At 35.6% G+C, this 25,474-nt stretch overlaps 1 protein-coding gene across 2 annotated transcripts; it reads left to right on the top strand.

The window, feature by feature from the left end:
* Nucleotides 1-6,857: 6,857 nt before the first annotated feature.
* Nucleotides 6,858-25,081, top strand: LOC149790503 (protein phosphatase 1K, mitochondrial-like). Of its 2 annotated transcripts, none has more exons than XM_089972548.1 (5): nt 6,858-6,942; nt 15,141-15,781; nt 20,970-21,099; nt 21,859-22,042; nt 23,259-25,081. In XM_089972548.1, exons 2-5 carry the CDS (start codon nt 15,175-15,177, stop codon nt 23,523-23,525), a joined length of 1,188 nt encoding a protein of 395 aa, XP_089828674.1. In that variant the 5' UTR covers nt 6,858-6,942; nt 15,141-15,174; the 3' UTR covers nt 23,526-25,081. The 2 variants fall into 2 exon arrangements, with proteins under 2 accessions (XP_089828674.1, XP_089828675.1); XM_089972549.1 differs by lacking the exon at nt 6,858-6,942 and adding an exon at nt 7,022-7,175.
* The last annotated feature ends 393 nt before the right edge of the window (nt 25,082-25,474 follow it).

Raw genomic sequence — 25,474 nt, forward strand, 5'->3', positions numbered from 1 at the left:
GCCATATATTATATACTATAATTGATCGTTTATAACATGCATCGTATGATCGTATGCTGGCTTATTGCTTGATGCGCGTTATATAGAAGCGTTTCGTATTGCATGTGTCATCTTACGTTTTACTGAACATTTCCTTCTAGGTTTCATGCATTACAAACGTATGACACACCCTCTAACTCTTAAATTCTTTTTTTCTTTCTTCCCTTCATCATTTTTCTATCGTTTAATATTTCTAGAAATAGCGATTTTAGCCAGCAGAACAGAATATTGATTTTCATTCATACAGGCCCTTATATGTGTGTGTGTGTGTGTGTGTGTGTGTGTGTGTGTGGGTGGGTGGATGGGTGGGTGTGGGTGAAAACGCTATAAATTCCTTGTACAGTATTATCAAAGCTGAGTAATTTTCCTATCGGAATATAAGGTCAAAACGCCATGTCTGCAGTCAAGTATCACACTTGTACAGCGGTATCTGGTTTCAATACAGGTGTAGACAACTAACGTGATTAGCAGACCTGTGCAGACTATTTCACAAGGTGAAGATATCAGAACCTGTCGAAGCCTGTTATGTTTCAATCGACTGAACTACATGTCATAGGACTTAATGGTATGGGTGAACTGAATAACGCATTGGCGCACGAATCTTAGAGCAGGGCAAACGGAATATGTCTTTTGTAACCAAATTGTGTTTCAATAAAGGATACAAATGGCATGCAGAATTAAAATAAAATCAGTGGAGGAGTTAACACTAGTGCTCAGTTCAACTTAGATCGACCGCACTGGTGCCCTAGTGGTTAGAGCGTCCACCTCGGATACGGGAGGTCGCGGGTTCGAACCTCGGCCGAGTCATACCAAAGACTTATAAGAATGGTACTAACAACTGTAACGCTAGGCGCTCAGCATTAAGAGGCTAGTGTTAGGACTGGTTAGCCTATTGTCAGGATAATGTGACTGGGTGGGACATAATACACGATGTCCCAGGGGCAGGGGACAGGGAATAGTTTTTATTTACCGGCTTAGTAAAAAAAAAAATCCAAAAAAATAGTATATAGGTATGAGGTCAGAAAGGATCAATCTATCTGCATAGCTATATTAAAACAAAGCGTGAGAATATTATCCACTTGAACAGAGAAGTTAATCCCTTCACATACCTGATAATCCTGCGAAACAGTGTGTGTGTGTGTGTGTGTGTGTGTGTGTGTGTGTGTGTGTTAAACAGGCTCCTTTTTTCTACATGAAGTGTTTACTTACGTTCTGTTTATGTAGGACCATTTTTACCGGCCAGCGCACGCGTCCACTCTCTGCGCATGTCGGATAGCCCGGTTGTAGCGAGTGTATACATTTCATTTTATATATGCTTTTTGACCGGTCCATCGTTGGGTCGGGCGGAAACGCTGTTTGCTGTTGCCAATGCTGATTCAGAACAGTCGCCATTGTTTAAAGCTTATTGTGTGATTACAATTGATGCAGATTTTATCAAAACCGTTGATCTTACTCGGCTTCCATTGTTTGTAAAGCCGTAACCGCAGGAATTGTCGTTGATTTTCATTTCCGCCAACACTGTCTCGAATTCGGACAGGCTAACTATAGTATCCCAGATGACCACTGAATACAGTTTACTAATCATGTTGAGACTGCTTTTTGCTGCTGTAAGCAGTTCTGAATAGACACGTAGTCGTGAATGTAACCGTATCGAAATTAACATGCTAGCACCGCCAGAGATAGAGGTTACTATCAATATTTCCACTCCAAAAATGCTGATTGGTACACCTACGATGATTATTGTTGCTGTGATTCTAGCCACACCAAGAACAAAAGTTTCTGCTGCGGAAGGACCACAAATGACTTCAAGAAACAAATATGCGAGCTTGTATTTTACGACGACCTCGATTCTCTTGATGATTTCATCTCTCAACTGTTGTTTCGCTTAGGTAACATTGAGAGCCTGTCATAGTTCCTCTATTAATAATACAATCTCGTGGTACAATTGCATGAACACTGACATGACCTGACGAAAATTATCAACCCCCGATACAACACGCACACGCACTTCTAAAGAATTATCCTTTTAATTGGCGCGAATGTCATACAATCTGGAAAATATTTGATTCGGAAATATTTACATTTCTGGCGATAGTGCGTTCTGATGGCCCAAGACAACATTCATTTAGGACTGTGCTCATTATACCACTGAATGAAGCGATCCCTCTGGCCGTTGTCCAAAAACTGGTATATGGACAAGTGCATTCTTGGTGAATATCAGTCGATCAGCTTTCTCCTTTGCTGTTAGCCAAGTTGGTTTAACCTAATTTACGGTCAACATAATCGCGGTGGATGCATCTGTGAATTACACTAAAGCGTTGTAGATGCAATGACTGAGCATTTTCTCACCGGATGGTGCAGACAACGATTGACCATTTTCATGTAGAAATGTTATTTCTCAAAGCTGACTACAAATTGGTATTGACACTTTAATGTGGTCCTAACGGTCAAGTTCTATTTGATGCTTGACATCATTATATTTGAGCGTATACAACGGTCTGCAAACAGCACTCTGACGCATATATTCATCGACAAGTGTGACTAACTTATCATCAATGTTCGCATCCGCCAGGTTGTTGGTTCAACACTTTATTCCATAACCTCAACACCGCGTTCAGAACCCATCACGTATATACAATGAAAACTTCTCATGTTAAACAGAAACGACAACAACGAAACCGTATTGAGAAATGGGAAATGCTTTAAACTCAATTGTATCTTCAGCCGACAATGCTATTGATGTTGTATATACAAAAGATTTTGGAACACCGGTATCGGATTCGTTATGTATTATCACTCACAGACCTCGATGCCTATTCAAAATTGTAGTTGTTATGTATATCTGATTTAATTTATAATTGATTTAATTTAATTGTTTGTCAATTTTAAAATCTTTTCTTTTTAATTTCATTACATGTCAAAGTAATGTAATCTTATTTTACTTGATTTGGCATTTTTTTATATATAGACAATTCAGTTTGACCTGACTCTTTTTATAAACACCTAATAATAGAAACACTGTTTCTATTTTTGGACTTAGTTTCCGACCGTGATTTAGACCTCATTGCGACAAGAAAACCATTTTCTACTTTTATTTTATTATCTGAGTAAAATGATTGGTTTTTTATAAAGGTCATACGCGACTTTAACTGTAGACAGTCTCTATTTCGAATTCAGGTTTTATCGGAATTGCGCAGTAGTCAGGTTTAATACCGACGTTTATAGAGAAATTAGTTCGTTTGCGCTTTTACCTTGGACACTGGGAAGTGTTTCGTTGTACAGACCAGTTTGGAGTTACATTTTAATTTCTGTTTAAATCATTTGGATTCTAAAAGATTAATTCTTTTTTTATAAATATTTGAGTGCTCATACAGAATTCTTGGACAATTTTTGTTGTTGTAGGGTTTAATGCCATTTTTCAGCACAAGATAGGCTATACATGGCGTTTAATGCCATTTTTCAGCACAAGATAGGCTATACATGGCGGCCACTATTAACGGTGCAGAAAGAACCCGGGAAAACCCCGGAAAGAATCACCGACCCACAAGAAGCTACTGGCGAGCTTTCTCACATACCAAAATTGGCCGAACCCGAGACTCGAACCCACACAGACAGAGTGAGATGGAGCGATTCGTAACGGTGAGCGCTTTAGACCACTCGGCAACTCGAGGCCCCCGAATTCTTGGACAAAGACATTTATTTAAATTTTATTCGTAAATCCAAACACCGGAATATGGTTTGTGAATCAACAAAGAACCTTAGACACATCTGTACTTTGAAAGCTAAAGTATACGACATCGCCTTCCGGTTAGGAATTTTGTCGGGACTCGAACTTGAAATCATTAGAAAATTTCATTACTAGGACCTCTAAAATCTAATTTTTGGATATTTGTTTTAATTTGATTCTTAAAACGGTAAGTTCTACTTTTTTCTTCATTTTGTTTACATTCGTTTTCCAGGGAAATGCATTATTCATTAAATATTTCAAAGCGTGTTGTTTTCACTTTTTTTTTTTTTTTTTAAAAATTTTTTTTTGTTTATTAGAGCCTAAATACGTAACATAAGAAATTGGATGCTCGCCCCGGATATTTGAATTTTGGCTTAAATATTTCAGAAATCTTATTTTTTAAAATTTGAATTCGACTAGTTTTTTAAAGTCTTTTAAAATAACCAAGTATTGTTTAAAAAATTTGAATTCTTTAGTGAAATTGGCAAGCTTTTTCTAAAATGTTATCAAAGTGGAAATCTTTCTTACAAGTCCTGCGCAGGACCAATTAGACCTTTTCAAGAAAGATTAATTAATTCAACTTTCCAGAAGAAAAAAAATGATCTTTCTGAGGAAAAGGCTTTCATAACGAAGCAAGCAATAAAAAATATTGTGGTCCAGCACTTGGTAGAAGAGAAAGTTTCGGATAAACGTGCTTTGGTTTCGATCAGTAAGTCTGTATCAGACTTTGACATAAAAGTAAAGGAATAAGACTTAAATACAAGATGGAATTGGAGTTCAGGAAGCTGGAACTTCAGAAAGATAAAGAAGAAGAAAAAAATGCAGTTGCTGTTGCAACTGGAGAAAGAGAAAAGACAGACGAAATTGGTGAAAGAGTATTTCGCCTAAATATAAATTCGCAGGGCGATGCTATCTAGACACAAAATATAGACATTGTTAAATTTGGCGCTTGATATAGATTTGGCTATCTACATACATTATTTTGCACAATAAATCGGCTACAAGCAAGTCAAACTATCTGTAAGTCAATGATTAAGGAATACATTGATCCACACCTCATGCCCACCCTAACTATAAAAGTAATACTATGACAACGCTCTTTCTTATATATGACATAAACTTTTGTCACGATTTAAATGTATACCATATCTTAAACTGTTCGAAATATATTATCATTACGGAGAAAACGGGGAAACAAACGTACTCAGCTGTTCAATATTGAGATAACGTCAAAAGTTTGATCTCTGGTGGCATAGTTGTCTAAGGCGCATGCGTTTATTAATCATGGCCATCTCATCTCTGTCCACATGGGTTCGAATCTCGGGCTCGGCTAATGTTGATATGTGTGAAAACTTGTCAGTACATTCATATGGGCCAGTGGTTCTTTCGTGGGTCTTCCTCCACCAGTTATACTGGCCTAACATGTGCTGAAAACGGTGTTAAGCCCACAAAACTATAAACCTTAACAATTCTGACCAGAGAAGTGTATACCATGCTTCATGAAGATACATCAAACGATTCCGCCAATATAAAATTTAAATAAAGTTTCTTAAACACGGTGAGATAATTCTAAAGGTAAATACAGACATTGGTTATGATACAAATGCATGGTAAGTTTCAAAAAGATATTTGAAAAGGTTCAATACATAAAAAACGGGGACGAATGTGATAAACGGAAACAATTTGTAAATAAAATGGGGTTAACTCATACGATGCTGATCTGAAAGATTCCATTGTTGTTCAAGAGACACCTGGCACAGGCGTTATTTAGCACTCGGAAGCTCCGAAGGAAGGAGGAAGGAAGGAAGGAGCGGAAGCATCTTTGTGGTGTTTATTTAGTAGGACCCGACCCACCCACACACACGGACACAGACACCAAACACACAATCAGCGCTAAATAAGCGCCACTGTTATCTGGCTATATGCTCCATACATACTAGGCCGGCCGATAAATCAGCCCCTCACCCGTGATGATATTAGTTTTCAATTTAGGGCCTGATGTCACCTATTCATTTAAAGCTGCAAATATTTGCAGCAAATTTTGGATGCACACACGCGGTATTTCTCGCGGCTATGGAGCTAACGTCGGCTGAATGGTTCTTTCGTGACGTGTACATTATGTTTCCGGAGCAAATCCCACGTGGAATAGCACAACCATATATCCTCTGGCTATTTTGAATTTCGCGCTAGATATAGCCGTTACCAATTACCGGTGTGTGTCTAAAGAGTATAACTATTTGTTCCGGAAAGATTTGTATGCAGCAAAACTAAATTTTTATAGAGCACGTGACGTCAGACCCACATATCGTCCTTCAGTATCAACACGTATTTTTACTTTATGTTAAATTCCGTTGTCATGCCAACAGTTTTGGAGGTGTGTAGTTTTGCACATTGTCAGATTCTTACATTTCGGAAGTAGATAAATCTTTATGTAGTCCACATTCCCACATTGCTAAATAGATTAAATCGGTTTTGAAAAAGACCGGACCTTAATCCCGATGGCGACGTATGTAGTATTCTCCTGACTGTTTTCCGATGACTTTGTGTAAGAACCCCAATGCCACCACTGACCCTCTGAACTGAACTTAATGGAACAAGTCCTTTTCGTTAGTAACTTTATGAGGATAAATTTAAAAATGAGGAAACACAACAGCAATAGTTTCTGCACACCCCCAAAAACCTCTTCTCTTCTCAACCAAAAAACCCAACAAAACAACAAGAAGAACAACAAAATATCAAAACAAAACAACAACAACAAATCCCCCCCCCCCAAAAAAAAAAAAATAATAAAATAACAAACACCCTTGGTGATTTCAATTTTGTCGTGACAATAGCATTGCTATATAAGCGACCTTGCCAGCATTTTGTCTTTTTCAGCAATCTCATTAAAATCAGATCTCCACTCTCCTACTTGAAGGACAAAGGACAGTGAAGATTTGATTTTAAGCCGATTTGCTATTTCAGCGGTGATTTTCCGAATATTGGCGGAGAGGTCCGAACATATTATTATTGATTAAATTGGCTTTTTAGTCTGGTTCCCTGAACGTTTTCTAGTCCGTTACTTTTCGCAATGAGTAGTCGAGATAGTTAAGGACACCAGACTATAATCTTTCAAGGCTCTAGATTATGGACAGGAAATTCGAAGAGAACAGGTGAATTAAGTCCAGAAAGATCAAGTATGCTGTTTTTCCTTTTAAGACTTTTTGCCTGTGCTCTTTCAACTCCATAATGTTCTGTGTTACACGGATAAGTTTTATTTTCTTTATGTTTCCTTGAAGTAAAGAAAAGAATAAATGGGTTGCCTGGAACGCTGTATTATCGGGTAGTCCTACAATGTAAGACCACAGGAGTCCGACGTTTTATCAGCAAAGTGCGGCGAAATCTCTGACAACATGATATCACCTTATCGGTAATAAAAGTGTTTATTTATACTTTTACTCTTTCTTTGGAAAGGGGATCCCCGTCTGATCTTTGCAGACAATTCGAGTTGGCCCCCTCGTTTTTGTTTTGTTTACCCGAAGGCATACACGTATACATTGCACGAAGGCTTATTTGTGTGTTTTAATGCTATTTTCAGTTAGTTTCTCTGTACATATTTCTCTGCTATAAGTGTTTGATAATATTTCGAATATTCTGCGCGTCGGGTAATTCTGCGCAATGATACCTAATTTCTGTAAATATTGGATCACGTGTTATTTTGGTTCAAAAATCAATTTTGTATCAAGAAAGAACGGTCGTACTTTAATTAAGGAAAGCGATATTCATAAAGTGTACAAAAATATACCAAATTTAGACTCGAAATGCACATTAAAACGTGATTTCTAAATGGCAACATGAAGACCAATTCCATGACCTTCTTGAACCCGTAACCCAGAAAATTTGATCTTTTAGAATCATACAAATAAATACGTTATATAAAAGATGGAAATGTGTACCTTAAAACAAAACTGTATTTTAATCCAAGTTTCCAATTTTGCAAAAAGTTGTCCCACACATACAAAATTGTCTGCTACTCAACGTGTCTACTTGCCTCTAGAACATAAATTCATAACAAATTCACCGGTGTATAGTCTGTTTTTAAATTCTGTAGTAATTTTTCCCCATCAACAAGACATTGTAAACACATTACATCCTATTCATTGTTGTTTCTCTTCCACGTAATAGATTATTTTTCATAAAATGTTGAACTTTCCTAACATTTTTACAAGATCGGTTTAGTTACCTTAATATCTCTTGCCATTTATTGGCATTTGTATGTTGAATTTTGTAAAACTAGCTATAAACCTGACCTAATTACTCGACTGAACTGCTGACAAAGACAGTCCAAAGTAATACATTTCATTTCTATAGCACGATAGATATATATTGCATCTTTTCAAAGCTGTGCGCAGAATAGGCCGACATATCGCGAGTCAGGAAAACAGGGGGGTGGTATCCTCTGCGTCCAAAATTAATATTTTGAACAGAATATTCTGGTGACAATTGCATCTTTTCAAATGGTAAGCATTGCTGTATTTTATTTTTGTCAATCGCTCGAATTCAGTATGCATTTTGCTTCAATATTGGAAACGAAAACCTTAGGTGCGCAGAAATGCCCGACAGCAGTGTATATATGAAGTTTTCTTCAAATTCAGTGTCTCTATTGCAAAATCCGTTTGTGTAAAAAGTTTGTTTGTACTCGTCTCTAATTTTCCTTTCACTATTATCAGATGCTTGTGATTTATCTGTTTGCACATTCTGTTGTATTTTCTTTTTTGTTTTCTTTGGGTTTGCTTGTTCTGTCTGTTCCTGTTCTTTTGTCCTCAGTTCAGGTGATTTTTGCTCTCTGTCTTTATGACCCTGTTGTTTATCTTTAGTTTGTTTCTCGTTGAGTGCCTGGGTTGTTAGTGGCTTATTTGTGTGCTTTTGTGTCTCTTTTTGTTTTGTCTGCTGTATATGTTTCCTGTTCCTTGGTTTCGGTTTTGGTACCTGTGTGTCTTCTTCTTGTTCCCTCATTTCATTTTGTCTGGATGTAGTGGGTTCTCTGTTACTTGTAGTGTATCGGATAGAATTTTTTTTGTCGGGCTTTTCCAGGGAGTGTGACCTACTTTTCCGCACTACATTTTCTCTGGGGGGCCTCGAGTGGTCTAAAGCGCTATGTTACGGATCACTACCATCTCACCTCTGTCTGTGTGGGTTCGAGTCTCGGATTTGGCCAATGTGGGTATGTGAGAAAGCTTGCCAGTAGCTTCTCGAGGGTCGGTGGTTCTTTCTGGGGATTTCCCGGGTTCTTCCTCCACCATTAATACTGGCTGCCATGTGTAGCCTATCGTGTGCTGAAAAATGGCATTAAACCCTACTACAACAACATTTTCTCTGAAATATACAACCCTTGTACCATGATAGCACAAGGAAACCATGCAGAAAGAAGGCTTTCTTTATTGTCTTTAGTTTGTCTTTCTCTATCTCCAGAATCCTTACTCCATTCTTAATGGGAAAATTGGGATGTGTATCCATTCTTGCCCATTTCACTTTTATTTGGAACTTTTCAAATTTCTCTACTGTGGCTTCAAGTGGAATTTCGAATGGAATTTCTGATAAGTGAAACTCTGCTGTCTTGTTTTAAAAATCCTTTATAAAAGGTTATGGTTCCCTTATGTTTATGATGAAGTTTCCACAGTCTAATTCCCCATATGGCAGTATGGATTCGTTTCCATTAGGTCTTATGATATAGGCATCTTCCCCTTTTCTGTTTAGAGAATCTGTAAGGTTTTTTCCAGGTTCACCTTCTCTCATATCTGTTTCTTGTGCCCCTTGTTTGTATGTATATTGTAAGAAAGCTCCTTCTATTGTATCAATTCTCCTGGTGTGAAAATATTTCTCCATTTCTGTTACTTCCCTATGTCTCGACATTTGAGCTTTGCACATGCAACATGTGAATGTCGTTGAGTCAATTTGTATCTTGAAAAATTTTCAGTTTTGTAATTGTTGTACAAATGGCAGATTTTATACTTTACATATACTGTTTCTTGATTTTTAGTCCATTTTAGAGTAGTAGTATTCTTCTTTAGTTTGCCTTGGATTTCCGAGCAGTTGTCGCCTTTTTGGCACCCTTTGTCCCACTTGCTTGCTAGGTTTGCTTTGTACGTGCCATTGCTGACAATAAAACAACAAACTTTACTTCTCACGAAGGAGTATCAGTGTTCATTTATATTACCAATAAGGTGATTTCATGTTGTCAGAGATTTTGCCATACTTTATTGATAAAACATCAGATTCCTGTGGTAAGACACAGCACATGCTATTTTTGTTTTAGTGCTGACGCACAAAACATACCACCATGTCAGCTAATTCTTCGCAAGGATCATTTCTGTAAACATTAAATCATGTTATTTTTGTTCAGAAATCCATTTTGAAACAAGAACATTCATACTTTACTTAAGGAAAGTAATATTCATAAAGTGTACACAAATATCGCGCATTTCAACTTGAAATGCATATGAAAATGTGATTTCTAACTGTCAGCATGAAGACCCACTCCATGAGCTTCTTGAATCGGTAACCCAGAAAATCTGATTTACTATGTATCTTTTAGAATCATACAAATAAATACATTATATAAAAGAGGGAAATGTATACCTTAAAACAATACTGCAATTTAATCCAAGTTTCCAATTTTGCAAGAAGTTGTTCCACATGTACAGAATCATCTGCTACCCAACGTGTCACAGTGCCACTAGAACATATATTCTCAGAAATTTCCTGGCGTATAGTCTGTTTCTAAATTCTTTAGTCATTTTTTCCCCATCAACAGGATGTCGTAAACACATTACATCCTATTTATTTTTGTTTCTCTTCCACATAATAGCTTATTTTTTTTTATAAAATGTTGAACTTTACTAACATTTTTACAAGATTGGTTTAGTTTGCCTAATATCTCTTGCCATTTGTTAGCATTTTTACCTTGAATTTTGTAAAACTAGCTATAAACCTGGCCTAATTACTTGACTGAACTGCTGACAGAAACAGTCCAAAGTAATGTATTTCATTTCAATAGCCCGATGGATAAAGAATACATCTTTTCAATCCTGTGCGCAGAATAGACCGACAATTCGTGAGTCATGAAAACAATGGGGTGGTATCCCCTGTGTCCAAAATTGATATTTTGAACAAAATATTCTGGTTACAATTGCCTCTTTTAAAATGGTAAGCACTGCTGTATTTTATTTTCATCAATCTGTCGAATTATATGTGCGTTTTGCTTCAGTATTGGAGACGGAAATTTTAATTGTGCAGAAATGCCCGACAGCATTGTAAATATCAGCGTCGAGGTCTTACATGTAGGACTATCTTATCGCAGTACTTAATATTGTTATTGGTACATATTAAAATCGGTCTGTTATTGCCGCATTGTTACAATTTACGTATAGAGTAGCATGTACATATTATAATAGTCCTACAATTTAAGACATAGTACATGTTGTTTCTGTTTAAGTGCCATCACACATACACCCTGAACAAAAATATCGGGTGATGTGCCTTACGTTGTAGGACTAATATTATAATGAACATAAATTTCAACTTAGTGATAAGATGGAATGTCCACGCTTGCACTGGCTTAATATTACCACTAAAATAAAGGATTTAGTGACTAAATTGAGTACACTTCTGTCATTTAAGCTGAAATCCATGATAACAGTGAAAATTAAAAATATGAAACATATGTAACACTTTGTCTGAATTTTAAGTGCATTGTGGGCAGAGAAACCCATATATACAAACAAATCTATTGTGAATATTATTATTAATACCAAAATATTACTGAGTTTAAAAATAGTTTAACTTTTATTGCTTCCCTATTTATGTAGGATAAGTAGGATCATAAGCAATGTTTTGTCAATTTAGGTCCATATTGGCTACCATGGAATGAAATTCCTAGCATAACCTTTGAAGGACATGTATGTAACTACCTGTATCAGTATATGACTTGTAATTATCAGACATTAGACGATACACAGAATAATCAAAGCTAATGCAGGTATAGCAAGTTTGACTGGAGTTTTGTATATGATGATCAGCGTATTTGCTTGCACTTTACAAAAAGGATATGTACATTCTTTTCATTGTAAACTTATAAAAAATGTTGACATTTTAGAGGAAATTGCTCTATAAGATATTTGTGTCCTTACTGGCTGCTGCTTTACATACAGATGGCACATGTCCAAACTTAATGTGAAAATCCTGTTTGCCGCGATAATATACAGCCAGCAATAATACAGCGTTGGAGTATATTTGTTAAAAAAAAGTTAAGTTTTTTTAAAAGATGTACCCTTGCTTTTTATTTTGATGACTATTGAATATGACAGCTAAAATTGTACCTGCACATTTCAGTTATAATGAGGCAGAGTTATAAAGCACTTCCCCCTTTCTCATTCAAACGAATCGTAATGATGCATGCATCATTGCAACAATAACATGTTGAGTTAGCAAAAGGAGATAAATTTTTTTTTATGAATTTTAGAATAAAGAAAAAAATGAATGTTTTCTGCATAATTTTAGCATGCTGAATTAGAAAAATAACCCATCTTCATGATATTTCTTTCAGATAAATTCACAGGAAGCATTCAAACACTATTTTTAATATTGGTCTTGGTCACTTTTTGCCAAATATTAACCTCATGTTATCAGACTGAAATGTGCATATTTCTTACACATGGTAATATTGACATGTTAGGTGAACATTCAGCTATACAAATAAACTTTCGGAAGTTTCCAATATTTCTGAAGACTATCTGTGCCATTTTATCAAGTGCCCCTGCTCATGTTTTTATGAAATATATTCTTGAGTCATACACATGTTGAAATTATATGTTGCTCTTACAGTTTAATGTTTTAACTTTTATGCGTACATTGTGTGTGTGTGTGTGTGTGTGCAGAATTCAAAATGGAACTGATCTGTATTATCTTTGTAAATAAATTCTCAGCATACATTCAAATGCATGCACTGTCCACCATTTTAATATTGGTCTTTTATTGCATCATTTTGACCTTATAGTTCTAGCAGGCTGAAATTTGCATATATCATAATCTTACATAGTGTACTGTAGAAATGATTTGTGAATATTCAACGTTTTCATTGTTTTGGGTACCTTGTAAGCCAGTGGTACCTTTTTTAAGCCCCCCCCCCCCCATTTTGCATGAGATACCTTAATAACAAGATATCTGTAGAAGTTGAAGTTATATCTTACACTTAAAACTAATAGTGCATAATCACTACAGTGTTCTTATACATGTATATATATGTTGATCTGAAATCACAGTTTAGTAAACAACAGTTGCCACTTAAGAATTTAATGATCAGTTTCATATCTTTAAAATTAATGGAAAAAAAATAAACAAATATAACTTGTATTGAATATTTCCACAACTCTACAAAGGGTGTCATTCACAAATTCCTCCTTTACTGTCTCATATTGGGGATTCTTTCCACTAATTTATGTATTATTACAGTAAATCTACACCTCTATGGTGTACATTGTGTATGCTGCAGCATTCAATTTTGGATGTCAAAATCTTTATATTTTCTTAATAATTCTGACGAATTTTGAGCAATATTATACAGTTAATAAGTAGTATTAAATTGTGAAATCAGGGAGAGTGGCACGTCTTCTTACAAACTATTAATGATTATTTTTAGAAAACTAAAGTGATATGGTACAGATTGATTGTTCATTATAATGTCAGTATTCAGATTGATTTTTACAATAAATGCCATGAATTGTTTTTTTTCTTCCTCAATTAATTTAAATCTTACCTCCTTTTCACCTATATTAAACATGAAAATTTAATTTATAAAGTCTGAGTATAACCTCGAAACTACATTTACACACCAAAAATTATACCAAAATTTCGTAATACATTTAATATAATGAATGAAAACACATTTGTATGATCTGACTCCTTTGTATAAATGTCCACTTTATCGTAAAATTAAGATTTTGTTTGTTTTTTTAACTCAATTTATGCCTGTAGGTAGACCTTGTCCAAAAATGTCCACCTAATTTAACATATTTTGCTGTATGTACTTCTCTAGGCATGTAAATAATTACATTGCAAAGGACTACAGATGTATGAGGATTCAAAATAAGGTAAATAATTACCATTTAAATGTATGTGTAATAAAATTTGTAAAAAAAAATGGCACTTGTTACTGAGTGCCTACATGATCTGTATGACTTGTATTTTACCTCAGATCATTGTTCCAAGCTGCATCTAAAATGGCAACATTTTTGACTGAATTCTGAAATGATGAATGAAAATTGTCAGCCCACTGGCCATTGGTGGCCTTCAGAATCCTAGTGTAGCAGCCCCAGCATAGAATAAACACTTTCTAATTATGAGTATCTATACCATTTTTTATGGGGCACAGAGTGGTCGAGTGGTATAAAGTGCTTACCATTAAGGATCACTACTATCTCACCTCTGTGGGTTTGAGTCTCGGGCTCAGCCAGTGTGAGTACATGAGAAAGCTTAGCAGTAGATTTTTGTGGGTCAGTGGTTCTTTCTGGTGTTTTTCTGGGTGCTTCCTCCACCATTTATTCTGGCTGCCATGTATAGCCTATCTTGTGATGAAAAAATGTCGTCAAGCCATACAACAACGACAACCACTTTTTATGCTACAAAGATTAGGCAGATATAATTTAATCTGCAGCATCATCCAGTTTTGATTGTAAGGCTGATGGTTCGTAGACTAAATCACCATCTTTATATTTGACTGGTTTGGCTTGCATCCTATAAGTGGCAGTGTAATACATGTCGTGATCAACTTCAGATAATGATTCGGATCTAGAGAAGTGCAGACATGGAGTGTCAGTCAACTAAACAGAGATGTGGTAAAGGTTTGATTCATAATAACTTTTAACGGAAGAAAAACAAAGGTTGAGACCATTTATCAGTGAATTTGAGGCCAGGCTGTATGAAGAGAAATGGTGTAGGGAATTTTCATTTTTACTGGCTGGTCTGAGGTTGAGGCTAATGATGGCTGTTGACAGGTCTGTAAAATCTAGGTACACTGTATGTATCTAAAAATAGTTACTCTCTTTTATAATTATTCTTTAATATGCTTTAACTAACACCGACACTTCTTGTCCTCTGATGCTATTAATTCCCCCTTCAATTGATTTCAGCCCATGACATCAAAGACAACTAAATCATTAGGGCCAGGAAACTTAAAATTTGAAAAATCCCATACAATTTTTAGACAAGTTATGCTCATGCTAAAATAATGTTATGGCTACTTGGAGCGCTGCTCCAGAGTTTCTTTCTTCCATAGAATTTTTTTAATTGTTTAATATGATTTCACGGTTTTTGTGAGATATTTTGTTGTTTTTTTCAGTACATTTTGATAACATCAGCAAAGAACCAGCCTGATGAATCTAGGGAAGAACATCCTCTGTACAAAAATCTGTCAGCGGTTGTTGAAGCAGTCTTGTCCTCAGAGTACAAGACTTCTCAGCTGTACTAATGGAAAAATATTGCCTCTGCAGTGCCAGGCACCAGGAACATCAAATGAAATATGTGCAATGCATCATCGACCGGTCCAAATAAGCACTGTGCCTTACAGCAGTGTTCTGTCTGACCCAGAGAACAAAGGCTCACATCAGAAAGGTGTAAATTTCGATACCCTTGGGTCATGGAACAATCGTCTTGATATGCCCATTCTGGTAGATAAAAGCATTGAAAAGGGAAAGCTAATCCCCAGGATCCCACTTGAAGAAGTTGGAACAGCTAGTTTGATTGGTAGACGTAAAATTAACGAAGATCGTTGGATAGTGAAACAGCTGACACCAGATATTTTATACTTTGGAATATTTGATGGACATGGTGGATTGGACATTGTCGACTATGCTTGTCAACATATGGAAGACCATCTATATTTTGAATTGACACAGACAAATGACTTGTCGAAAGTGCTTGACCGTTCCTTTGTTAATCTCAACAATGTGATTGCTCGCCATTTGGCATACTATAATACAGGTGAGACACTCCTACAGGTAAGTTGTGACACTGTTATTCTTATTGTCATTTGTTGAAAGTTTTATATGCTAACATTAGAATTGTGCAGCATGCTTTATGTTTTTAATTTCATTTTCAATTTACATTGTAATTATTTTTAATGAAATAAAAGAATGTGTAACTATGACCATATATCCACTGACATTAGACCACTAAATACCCTGATGATTTTGTTAAGTTCAAGCATGAGATAAAAAGGGATAAAATGTTAGTGCGATTTGAGTGAAATAGTCCACATTGAGCCTGTCATTTTTCCTGAAAGTTAGGTTCATTTTGATTTGATGATGCAGTTTTAATTTATGTTTCAAAACAAGGTATTAACAAATGTAAAAGGTTAACTTTTGCGTCAATTTTTCCTTCAAAGAGGAAAAACAAGTTTTAATACTTTTTAGTCAATGGTGGTGTTAATTTAAAGATTATAATTGTCAGATAATACATGGCTGTTCACATTATTCCATCTGAAAATTCACACGATTCTTGCAAAAGTTGCTACAAATTCCTATAGCCCACTCAGAATCAAGTTATCCCTCACTGGATGTATGCAGGTCCTGTATTGATACTATAGTAAACTTTATCCAAATATTTCATCCTGTAACGATGACTTCCACTATGGAAGGAGTAATGGGTTTTTAACTGTAAATTATTTTTACGGTTGCAGTGAGCTCTCTATGCAATACACACAATTGGTCACATGATATGTCATTCTTACATGGCCCTGGATGGCAGAATTGCAAAGACTTGTTAATGGTATTTATGTGGGATGTTGCTGCTTAAATTTATCACAACCAATGACATTTTTTGTTTCTTCAATGGACTGGAATACTTCTAAATCATTTTTATTTTACAACAATGATAAACAATGTTTGAAAATTTTCTCAGGTTTTGAATTTATTGGGCTTGAATCATCGCTGTCCTTACATTTTTTGTATCTTTTAATGTATACTGTTGTGTCCCAGTGATGTCATCTTGATGAATCTTGAAAGCCATAGTAACTGAGTTATACAGCAACTAGGGTGAAGGAAAATATGGAATGTTTTAGTAGTATTCATTGCTGATCGCTCTTCTTCAGGGAATGTGACTCAGAAAATCACTTGCCCTGACTTGCATTGTGCTTGCCCAAATTGGTCAAATTATTTTACTGATATTTTGACAATTGAAACTGCTATGCGTTAACTAAATTTTAAATTTGTTTTATTTTAAATGCTTTAAATTAGATAGTTGCATTGTGTATTTGTCTCTCAAACAAATTTACTTCAGGAGAAAAATATTATATGATCTTTCCGACCAAATTCTTAATTATATTTGATTTTATTTTCCTAAAACTGATGCATTCTTCAGGTGTGGATGTAAACATGTACTTGGTACCAAAATGATTTATGTTTTACAGTGTTTTCAAGCAACACCATTTTGATTCCGTTTCACTTGTAGCAATGTTTTTCTCCAGTTCCTGATATTCACTAGAGTCCATTTGCTCAATACATGTAAATATCCTCCTTAGTGACTGGTTCAGCAGAGTTGATGTTAATAAGCATGCCCTTTTTTTAAAACAGTTTCTCACTAAAATGAATTGGAAATGGAAGGGGGAGTTCAGCAGGGGCCAGGGATTAAAAAAAAACGTTTCCAAATACACCACTCCCTCGATAACTTGCGCACATCGGGGTCCAGAAATATCGACTGCACTATAAGTGAGGCGCGAGTTATCGAGGGACCTATAAAATAAGCCCAAAACCAATAAAGTGATTGACGACATAACGGAGAAATAAGGGGGGGGGGGGCAGATTATACTGTTGAATGCTCACTTTATAATCGTTCTGAGATTAAATGTTAATAAATATCTCTTCATAACGGTGTACTTTATTATTTCCTCATAGGACAACATTAATTTCAGGATAAATTACAGTATATTGAGGCGATCATCGAAAACATTATTCCACGTGGTTTCCGTTCGCTTAACATGTGTACCACTTCACACATTTTGTACTACGTCACTAATTTTTATGTTGAATTGGATAGATTCTAGTTTTATTGTTTGATCCAAATTAGACGATTTTTTATATACAAAAGATCGACTCTTTTCGAGAAACAGTGTCGATCGAACGATAGATAGATAAATATTTTTGAATGTGATAGAAGTAAAATGGAAAACAAAAGAAAAAACAAGGGTTAATCAGTACAGACATATTTAATTGGTCTACAAATTTAAAACAACGTAAATTAGAACAAGATAATACTTGCCGTTTGTGCCACGTTTGACAAATATTAATTCCCTTTTTGAAAAAATCAGTTGTTTTTTTTTGTGTGTGTTACTCCTTGGTTTCTCTGCCGCCGAGCAAAATCCCTCAGATTTCTCAACTGCATGAGCTTTACGTAGTCAACATTTTTGGGTGTCCAGCCACCTTATGGCAATATCAAAATATTTGATTGCTTCCTGTGCATGGGGGTGGGGGGTGCAACATCTGCGTCTGCATCACTTTCAACACTTGTGTTACTCCAGTTAGAATCGTCTTCTGCTGCAAATTTGTTCGCTATAGAAATAATTATAGTTTCATCTGACATGTATTCGGCTGTGGGGCAATCATTGTCAGCACAAATCCACTCCTTCATATCATCAAGAGAAATGCCCATCTCAGGACCATGAGTCTGTACGAATTTCTCCCAAACAGCCTCGGCATTAATGACATCAGTTTCACTGAAACATTCGAAGTCACTATCATCGTCGTTGTCTCTGTTACTGTTTTGCTTTACGTCAAAGGCAGCTCCAAGACCCTTAATCCAGCACCCGAGGTCTCTTGTAATCGATTTTTTTTAATGCAACAAACACTTCCCCAAGTTGTTGATCAAAACAAAGCCGGCATGTACATGTAATTAGGTTCTCACAGAAGTACTCACGGGTTTCGATGTGACGGTCGATTGACTCTTTTCATGTTTTCAATGAACAGAATATGTTGTGATTATAATGTTTACACTGAAACGGAATTAAAGGATTAGAACGTGACTTTCACACAGGAAGACGTTTAATTGGTGTTTATTTCATTCTCTGTTGCCACCTGTTAGCATTTACCAGAAGATTTCATTGATCGCTATTTCACCAAACTGTTTATTTACAGTATACTGACAACTATTTATCATAAAAAGTTACATAATATATATCTTTAAACAGGGGTCTCGCTAGGATTTTAAAACTGGGTCTTTCTGCCTCTGAATTCAATCACTAAATATCAGTACATTTTCTCACTCGGCCGCTAGTCAAAGCCTTTGAACTAGCCGCCTAGCTGTTGCATCATGTCCTTTTTTTTCTTTAATGTACTCTTATAAAATGGCAACAGTACATCAAAGAGTCTTTCAGTCACTGAATTCTGTCATTGTAAATATCAGCACAGTTAACTGATCAACACATTTTCCCCAGAAAGCAGGTGGCTGAAACAGGACCAGCAAATCTTTGAATTTTCCCGCGCACCTATTACATGCGTACGGAGGACTCCCGCCTCAGTGATTTTCTGCGTCCCAGATCAAAAATTGGCGTCCAAATATGCATAATTAAGTGTTTTCGAGATCTCTGAAATTATTTCTTCGTTAGAACTTGCAAATTTCAAAATATGGATTATATTTTTACGGGTATTAATCACCATTTTCGATGATAAAACGAGCAATGTATCAAGGTTTAATTTGTCAATTCTTATCGTATTTTTTTCATGTTCAGCATATTTTTAAGATATATTAAATACATTTTCTCCGGAAAAAATAGGGATCCAAGACGGACACTGCGTTATAAGCGGGATCGCGAGTTATCGAGGGAACGGTGTATCTCTGATTTGGAGATAAAAAGTAATTACATACATTATAAAGCAAAAAATTATCCTGAGACAAATTAAAAAATTGTTGGATCCTTATTCATGTATTTTTGATAAAGTTCTTGAGGATCATTCATCATTCACATTCTGCTGTAGAGTGGTTCACTGTTAGTGTGATTTTTGGCAATTTTAAATTTGGAATTCTTATTAATTGTGGTATACATCCCTTCTTCCAGTTACTATTGCCTTCAGTTTTATGGTAGCCCAAAATGGTCAGTGTGTCTAAAGCGAACTCCTTTATCGATCACAGCCATCTCTCCTCTGTCCACATGGGTTTGAATCTTGGGCTTAGCCATTGTAGATATGTGTGAAAGCTTCCCATGGGTCAGTGTTTTTTTACTGGGATTTCATCAAGTTGGAAACAGAAATGAAGCTGGACAGCAATATCAATTGCTAATGAAAGTACCCTGTACCTTCAAGTTTCGTAATTAGTTCATTTCATAACACTCTAAACTTGTGGATGTGATGTGATACAGTGACAGGAAACACGCATTACATATCAAAAGAATCAGTGGCTATAACCTACTTGATATGAATAGATTTAAGTACTGTGTAATTATGTCTGTCCGTTTACGTTGAAAAGCATTTTATTGGACATTTTTAATGGTTGCTAATCCTCTAGCATAACATAATTGTAAAACTACTGCTTATATATCTACTGTGTTGTATTACCCAGTCTGTGTGAGCAAGGAACAGTATATTATTATTAATAAAAGACAAGCAGTGCTATTTTTAGTTTATAGTTTCTGATACAGTTAAAGCCCATGATCTCGATAAAATGGATGAATCTACAAACTTAAAACTTAAAAATGAAAATGCTGCATTTCATTGGCATTCCCTAGATTTTGTTGGCCAAATTAAATAACACTTTCACAAGCCCAATGGGCATCTTACTTAAACCATGGTAGGGGTCAAATCTGGATTTAGAGGGGCCCTGAGTATTAGGCTATCATAGATTCTTAGTTCAGCATATTTCATCTGTAATTTAATCATCTGATGTGAAATATTTATCCAGTATTATAACAGGACAACAGCTTTGTTTATAAAACTTCCTTTATTATGTGTACAATATATCAAAATGAAGTAAATGGTAGAGGTATGAAATACAGAATCTTGCTTACTGCAGAAAAATTAAATGAAACAATAAAACTTAAAATTGTGTATGCACTAAACAAAATTGTTCTGACTTGTATTCAGCTTTAGATCTTAGATTATCAATATTTTGTGGTCCTTCTGAAATCTGCCTTCTGGATAACATTTAAGTTTTGGTTCAACGTTTCATTTTCTTGTTGTTTCAGATCAGGACCTGAATATGATGGGAACAACTGCCACTGTATGTTTGCTGCGTAATAGCATTGAATTAGTAGTGGGCAACGTGGGAGACAGTCGTGCAGTTTTGAGTAGAGAGGGGCAGGCCAAAAGGCTCAGGTTGGTAATATTCATTGAAATATTAAACAGTATATCTAATCGTTACTTAAAGAAGCTCTGCAAAAACAACCCAGTAACAATGAAATAATTAGACTTGGTTTTCTGAAAAATATATTTTAGAGAAATTGTTGATGCATGCAGCATATCAAACTTTTTCCAGAGGAAAGTCTGTCAAAATGTAATGTAAAATCAGAAACAATGCATTAATCAAACTCACTTTTGCAAAAACCTACTTCATGATTCTACCAAAAAGTGGTTTCAGAGAGCCTTAACATCACATTCATTGCACCTGTGCCATTAAACAGGATCCATTCAGCTTTAAAAGTCCTGAAAAACCTGTTCAAGCAGAGTTTCTGAAGCTAGAAATTAAAAACTTGTCCAGAAAGGATGGTCATTCACTTCAGCTGGTTTATATTCAGGACTGTCTTTAGTTCCAAAGGCAAAAGGCACTCTTACACCAGTCAGACACCTGAGCAACCTCAATCCTTTCATTCACATCATTCATATCAGCCTATCGTAGTTTAGAACAGGGGTGCACAACCTTTTTCGGCCAAGGGCCAGATTGCATTTTCTAAGACCACTCGAGGGCCGCAAAACACTAATTTCTTTGATATAATCACTGTTCACGGGCCAGATTTCTGTGTTGTTTTAATTTGTCCTGAGGGCCACGGATTGTGCACCCCTTGTTTAGAAGATTACAAAAAGCCATTGTGACTGGTATAGGATATATCGCCATATTGGAGTCTTTTTCCACTGCAGCCATGACCATGAGGCCCAGGATACAAATGAAGCAACGAGGATAAAAGAGTATGGTGGAACTGTGGTTGAGAATAGTCTGGGAACACTCCTGGTGAATGGACGACTGAATATGACCCGCAGCCTTGGAGATGTGGAGCTTAAAAAATTTGGAGTTGTGGCTCATCCTTATATCAGATCTATTGAGGTATACATTTTGTTACATTTTTGTCCTACCAGTGAAAACATGGGGAGATAATGACTATCCAAAGCTGTTATATGCCAAAATGCAGTATAACAACAATGATTTAAAAAAAGTTCATAGAATGTATTTGTCTAAGGGTGGGTGTAAACAAAACACCAGTTATACACATGGCATTAATATTGGTTAATGTTGTTGTTGTTGTGGGGTTTAACGCCATTTTTCAGCACACGATAGGCTATACATGGCGGCCAGTATTAATGGTGGAGGAAGAACCCGGGAAAACCCCGGAAAGAACCACCGACCCTCGAGAAGCTACTGGCAAGCTTTCTCACATACCCACATTGGCTGAATCTTAGACTCGAACCGCCGCAGACAGAGGTGAGATGGCAGTGATCCGTAACGAAGAGCGCTTTAGACCACTCGGCCACTCGGGGCCCCAATATTGGTTAATGTAAATTAAATATCTCATTTCACTTCATGATATTGGTGCATTTAAATTTGTAAAGTAATAATGTTTGAACAAGGAAATACATACCAATATATATAATACTAAGTTTCTTGCATTTTGTTTTCACCTGTCATATTACCATATGAATTTTTACACCATTTTTTTTTAGACAGTTTATCTAAGTGAAATTATTATGTAAGATAAAATTCTTATATTTAAAAAAATAAAACTATAAAATAAATAATTGTTCTAAATTAAAATGCTGTCAATCTGGCCTGCAATATGGCCACCATGTTGGCCATTTTGAAAGTCTTGATACTGTTACTCCTAGGATGGATGATTAAAAATATCAGACAAGGTTTCAACACTCAGCAGTTTAAAGAATTGTTTCTATTTTGAATTTCTGGAAATTCTTTTAAGTCAGTAGAGCTTCAGTACCTTTAAGTTTTTCTGCTTATTTATGTAGAAACAATGCACCCAATATGCTAATATATTTTTGTTTATGATAGCTATGCCTTTATCTTGAGACATATTTATTATCAGGATATTGTAAATCAGCTAAAATCAACACAATATAAAGTTTGGGAAATAGTTTACAAAGGTTATATTCTTAAAATTCTACATAAACCTGTTTAATAAAATGGTCCTTTAAGTTCTGCAAGCCAAGTGAGCAAAACCAAGCCCACTTGGTCCTCTTCTTTAGTTTTGGCCAGACTTTAAGACAGAGTATAAATCAGCAAATTTTATGAGAAAATAAAACTTTTCTTTTAGGTTAAGCATGGGAAGGATGCTTTTCTGGTTTTGATGACAGATGGCTTGAGTTATGTCCTTAGCGACCAGGAGATCTGCGATATAATTATCAGTAGTGCCATTCCTTCTGAGGCTGCAACACTCGTTACCGATCAGGCTCTACAATTTGGCTCAGAGGACAATGTGACTGCTGTGATTATTCCATTTGGTGCTTGGGGAAAATACAGGAACACAACAAGGACTATACCATATAGTTTTGGTCGCAATTTTTTTAGCACTAGATACTGATTTAATCTTTTCCATTTCCGTTTTCTTTTTTAAATCTTTTGTCTTTCATATAGGGCAATAAATATGACTACATTAGCTAGGTGCTATTAGGATTAACCATACAGCTTTTAACATCAAAACTGACTTCTTCAAACAATGGTGAAGATGAGAAGTCATGCATGGATGATTACCATTAAGCTTGACCTCACATTCATTCCAAGGTGAAGTTGATACTAAATTAAAGGTTACATCTATCGAATGGAACCTGTTTATTAGTGAAGTCCCATCATAAAAGTCTCATTGTGTCCATCAATTCATATCCGGACCCATCATTCAAGTCCCATTTCCATCAATTCTATTCAAGTCACTTGTTGATCCCCCCTTCATGTCGTAACACATGGCCATCCCTTCATGTCAAGTCACATGATGATCCCTTCATGTCAAGTCACATGTCCATCCCTTCATGTCAAGTCACATGTCCATCTCTTCATGTCAAGTCCATCCCTTCATGTCAAGTCACATGTCCATCCTTTCATGTCAAGTTCCAAATGTTAATTAATCTGTCATGAATTTTGTTTCTGCTCAGTAACTTCTAAAGGCTTTCATAGACTGAATCTAGGTATTAGGTTTTATATTAAGTAAATTTGCTATATATACTCGCTTATAAGTCTAGTCAAACTGAAAACAATATAGACACTGATCTGCCATGGTATAATGCACTGACATATCAGAATCTATGTTGTTTGTTCTACTGGTTGTTCTTAACAAACTGCTTGCACATTATGCAATAGCAGGGTTTGGTGATCTCAGCTCAATTAGTTAGCTAGTTTATGGTAGATCATATTTGATCTGTAACATTTTCTGACAAAATTTGCCCTAAATTTTGTCTTTTGTTTCACTTGGAACATTGCTATCACATGCAGAACCAAGCTTTAGTCAATGGCATCATATTGACAGGAGATCCTTGTTTTATCTACATGTTTCCAGCTTGTTTTTTTTTTGTTTTTGTTTTACCAGAGTTACAGCTATCTTGATTGGCCAGTGATATTTTACATATCTGTGTATTGAAGTTTTATAATTCTTGCCTTGGTTTGCCAAGACAGTAATATAATTAGGCAGCTGATCATGATTAATTACGGAATTCTGATGATAATGACAAGCTATGGCATTGAAAATATTTGATCATGAATAATTGTGGAATTCAGATGATAATGACAAGCTATGGCATTGAAAATATTTGATCATGAATAATTGTGGAATTCAGATGATAATGACAAGCTATGGCATTGAAAATATTTGATCATGAATGATTGTGGAATTCAGATGATAATGACAAGCTATGGCATTGATAATATTTGATCATGGTTAATTATGGAATTTAAGTTACTATGGTTAGCTGTTGCATTTAAATATTTGATCATAATAAATCACAGTAAGTATTATGATGTATTTGTGTGTGGAGTATGTGAGAGTGAGAGATATTAATCATGTTAACTTATGACTTGTGACTTTTTATTCGAATCAGAATGTATTGATATAATTTTATAATTGTTTGCGAAATAAATGACAGATTAGTATATCTTGTGTTCTTCTTTTAGAAAGGAAATCAGATGTGTACAATGTCGCTTCTTTGAACAACCCTACACCCCAAACTGTGATTGAAATATGAGTATTTTCAATTAAATAAACAAGTGTGTAATCAGAGATTACATTGCTTGCCTCTACAGCACTTTATTAGTATGAAAAATAATTATCATGCAGAAAATACACTCAGGGATCTTGACAATTAAAAGTTGCCCCCTGTGAAAGGGAATTTTAAATAAAATGATGTAAAAAAGAACTTTTCTGTGATATCTAAGTAGAGGTAGAGAAAGGTATGACTTGATAACAAGACTACCATAAACAGTACATTATATTCCTGACATGGCAAATAATTGTGCAGAAAACTGTGGTCTTTCAGTCTCAGTGAC

Source organism: Sinohyriopsis cumingii, chromosome 10, assembly GCF_028554795.1.
Source record: "Sinohyriopsis cumingii isolate HCF-2022 chromosome 10, ASM2855479v2, whole genome shotgun sequence".
Taxonomy (NCBI): domain Eukaryota; kingdom Metazoa; phylum Mollusca; class Bivalvia; order Unionida; family Unionidae; genus Sinohyriopsis; species Sinohyriopsis cumingii.

What these genes read in the sequence shown, in the direction of transcription:
- LOC149790503 (XM_089972548.1), top strand. Translation starts at nt 15,175, where the DNA reads ATGAATCTAGGGAAGAACATCCTCTGTACAAAAATCTGTCAGCGGTTG. An exon ending in TTTGGCATACTATAATACAG is followed by an intron (nt 15,782 to 20,969) that starts GTGAGACACTCC and finishes TTGTTGTTTCAG; the next exon opens with ATCAGGACCTGAATATGATG. An exon ending in GGGCAGGCCAAAAGGCTCAG is followed by an intron (nt 21,100 to 21,858) that starts GTTGGTAATATT and finishes TTTCCACTGCAG; the next exon opens with CCATGACCATGAGGCCCAGG.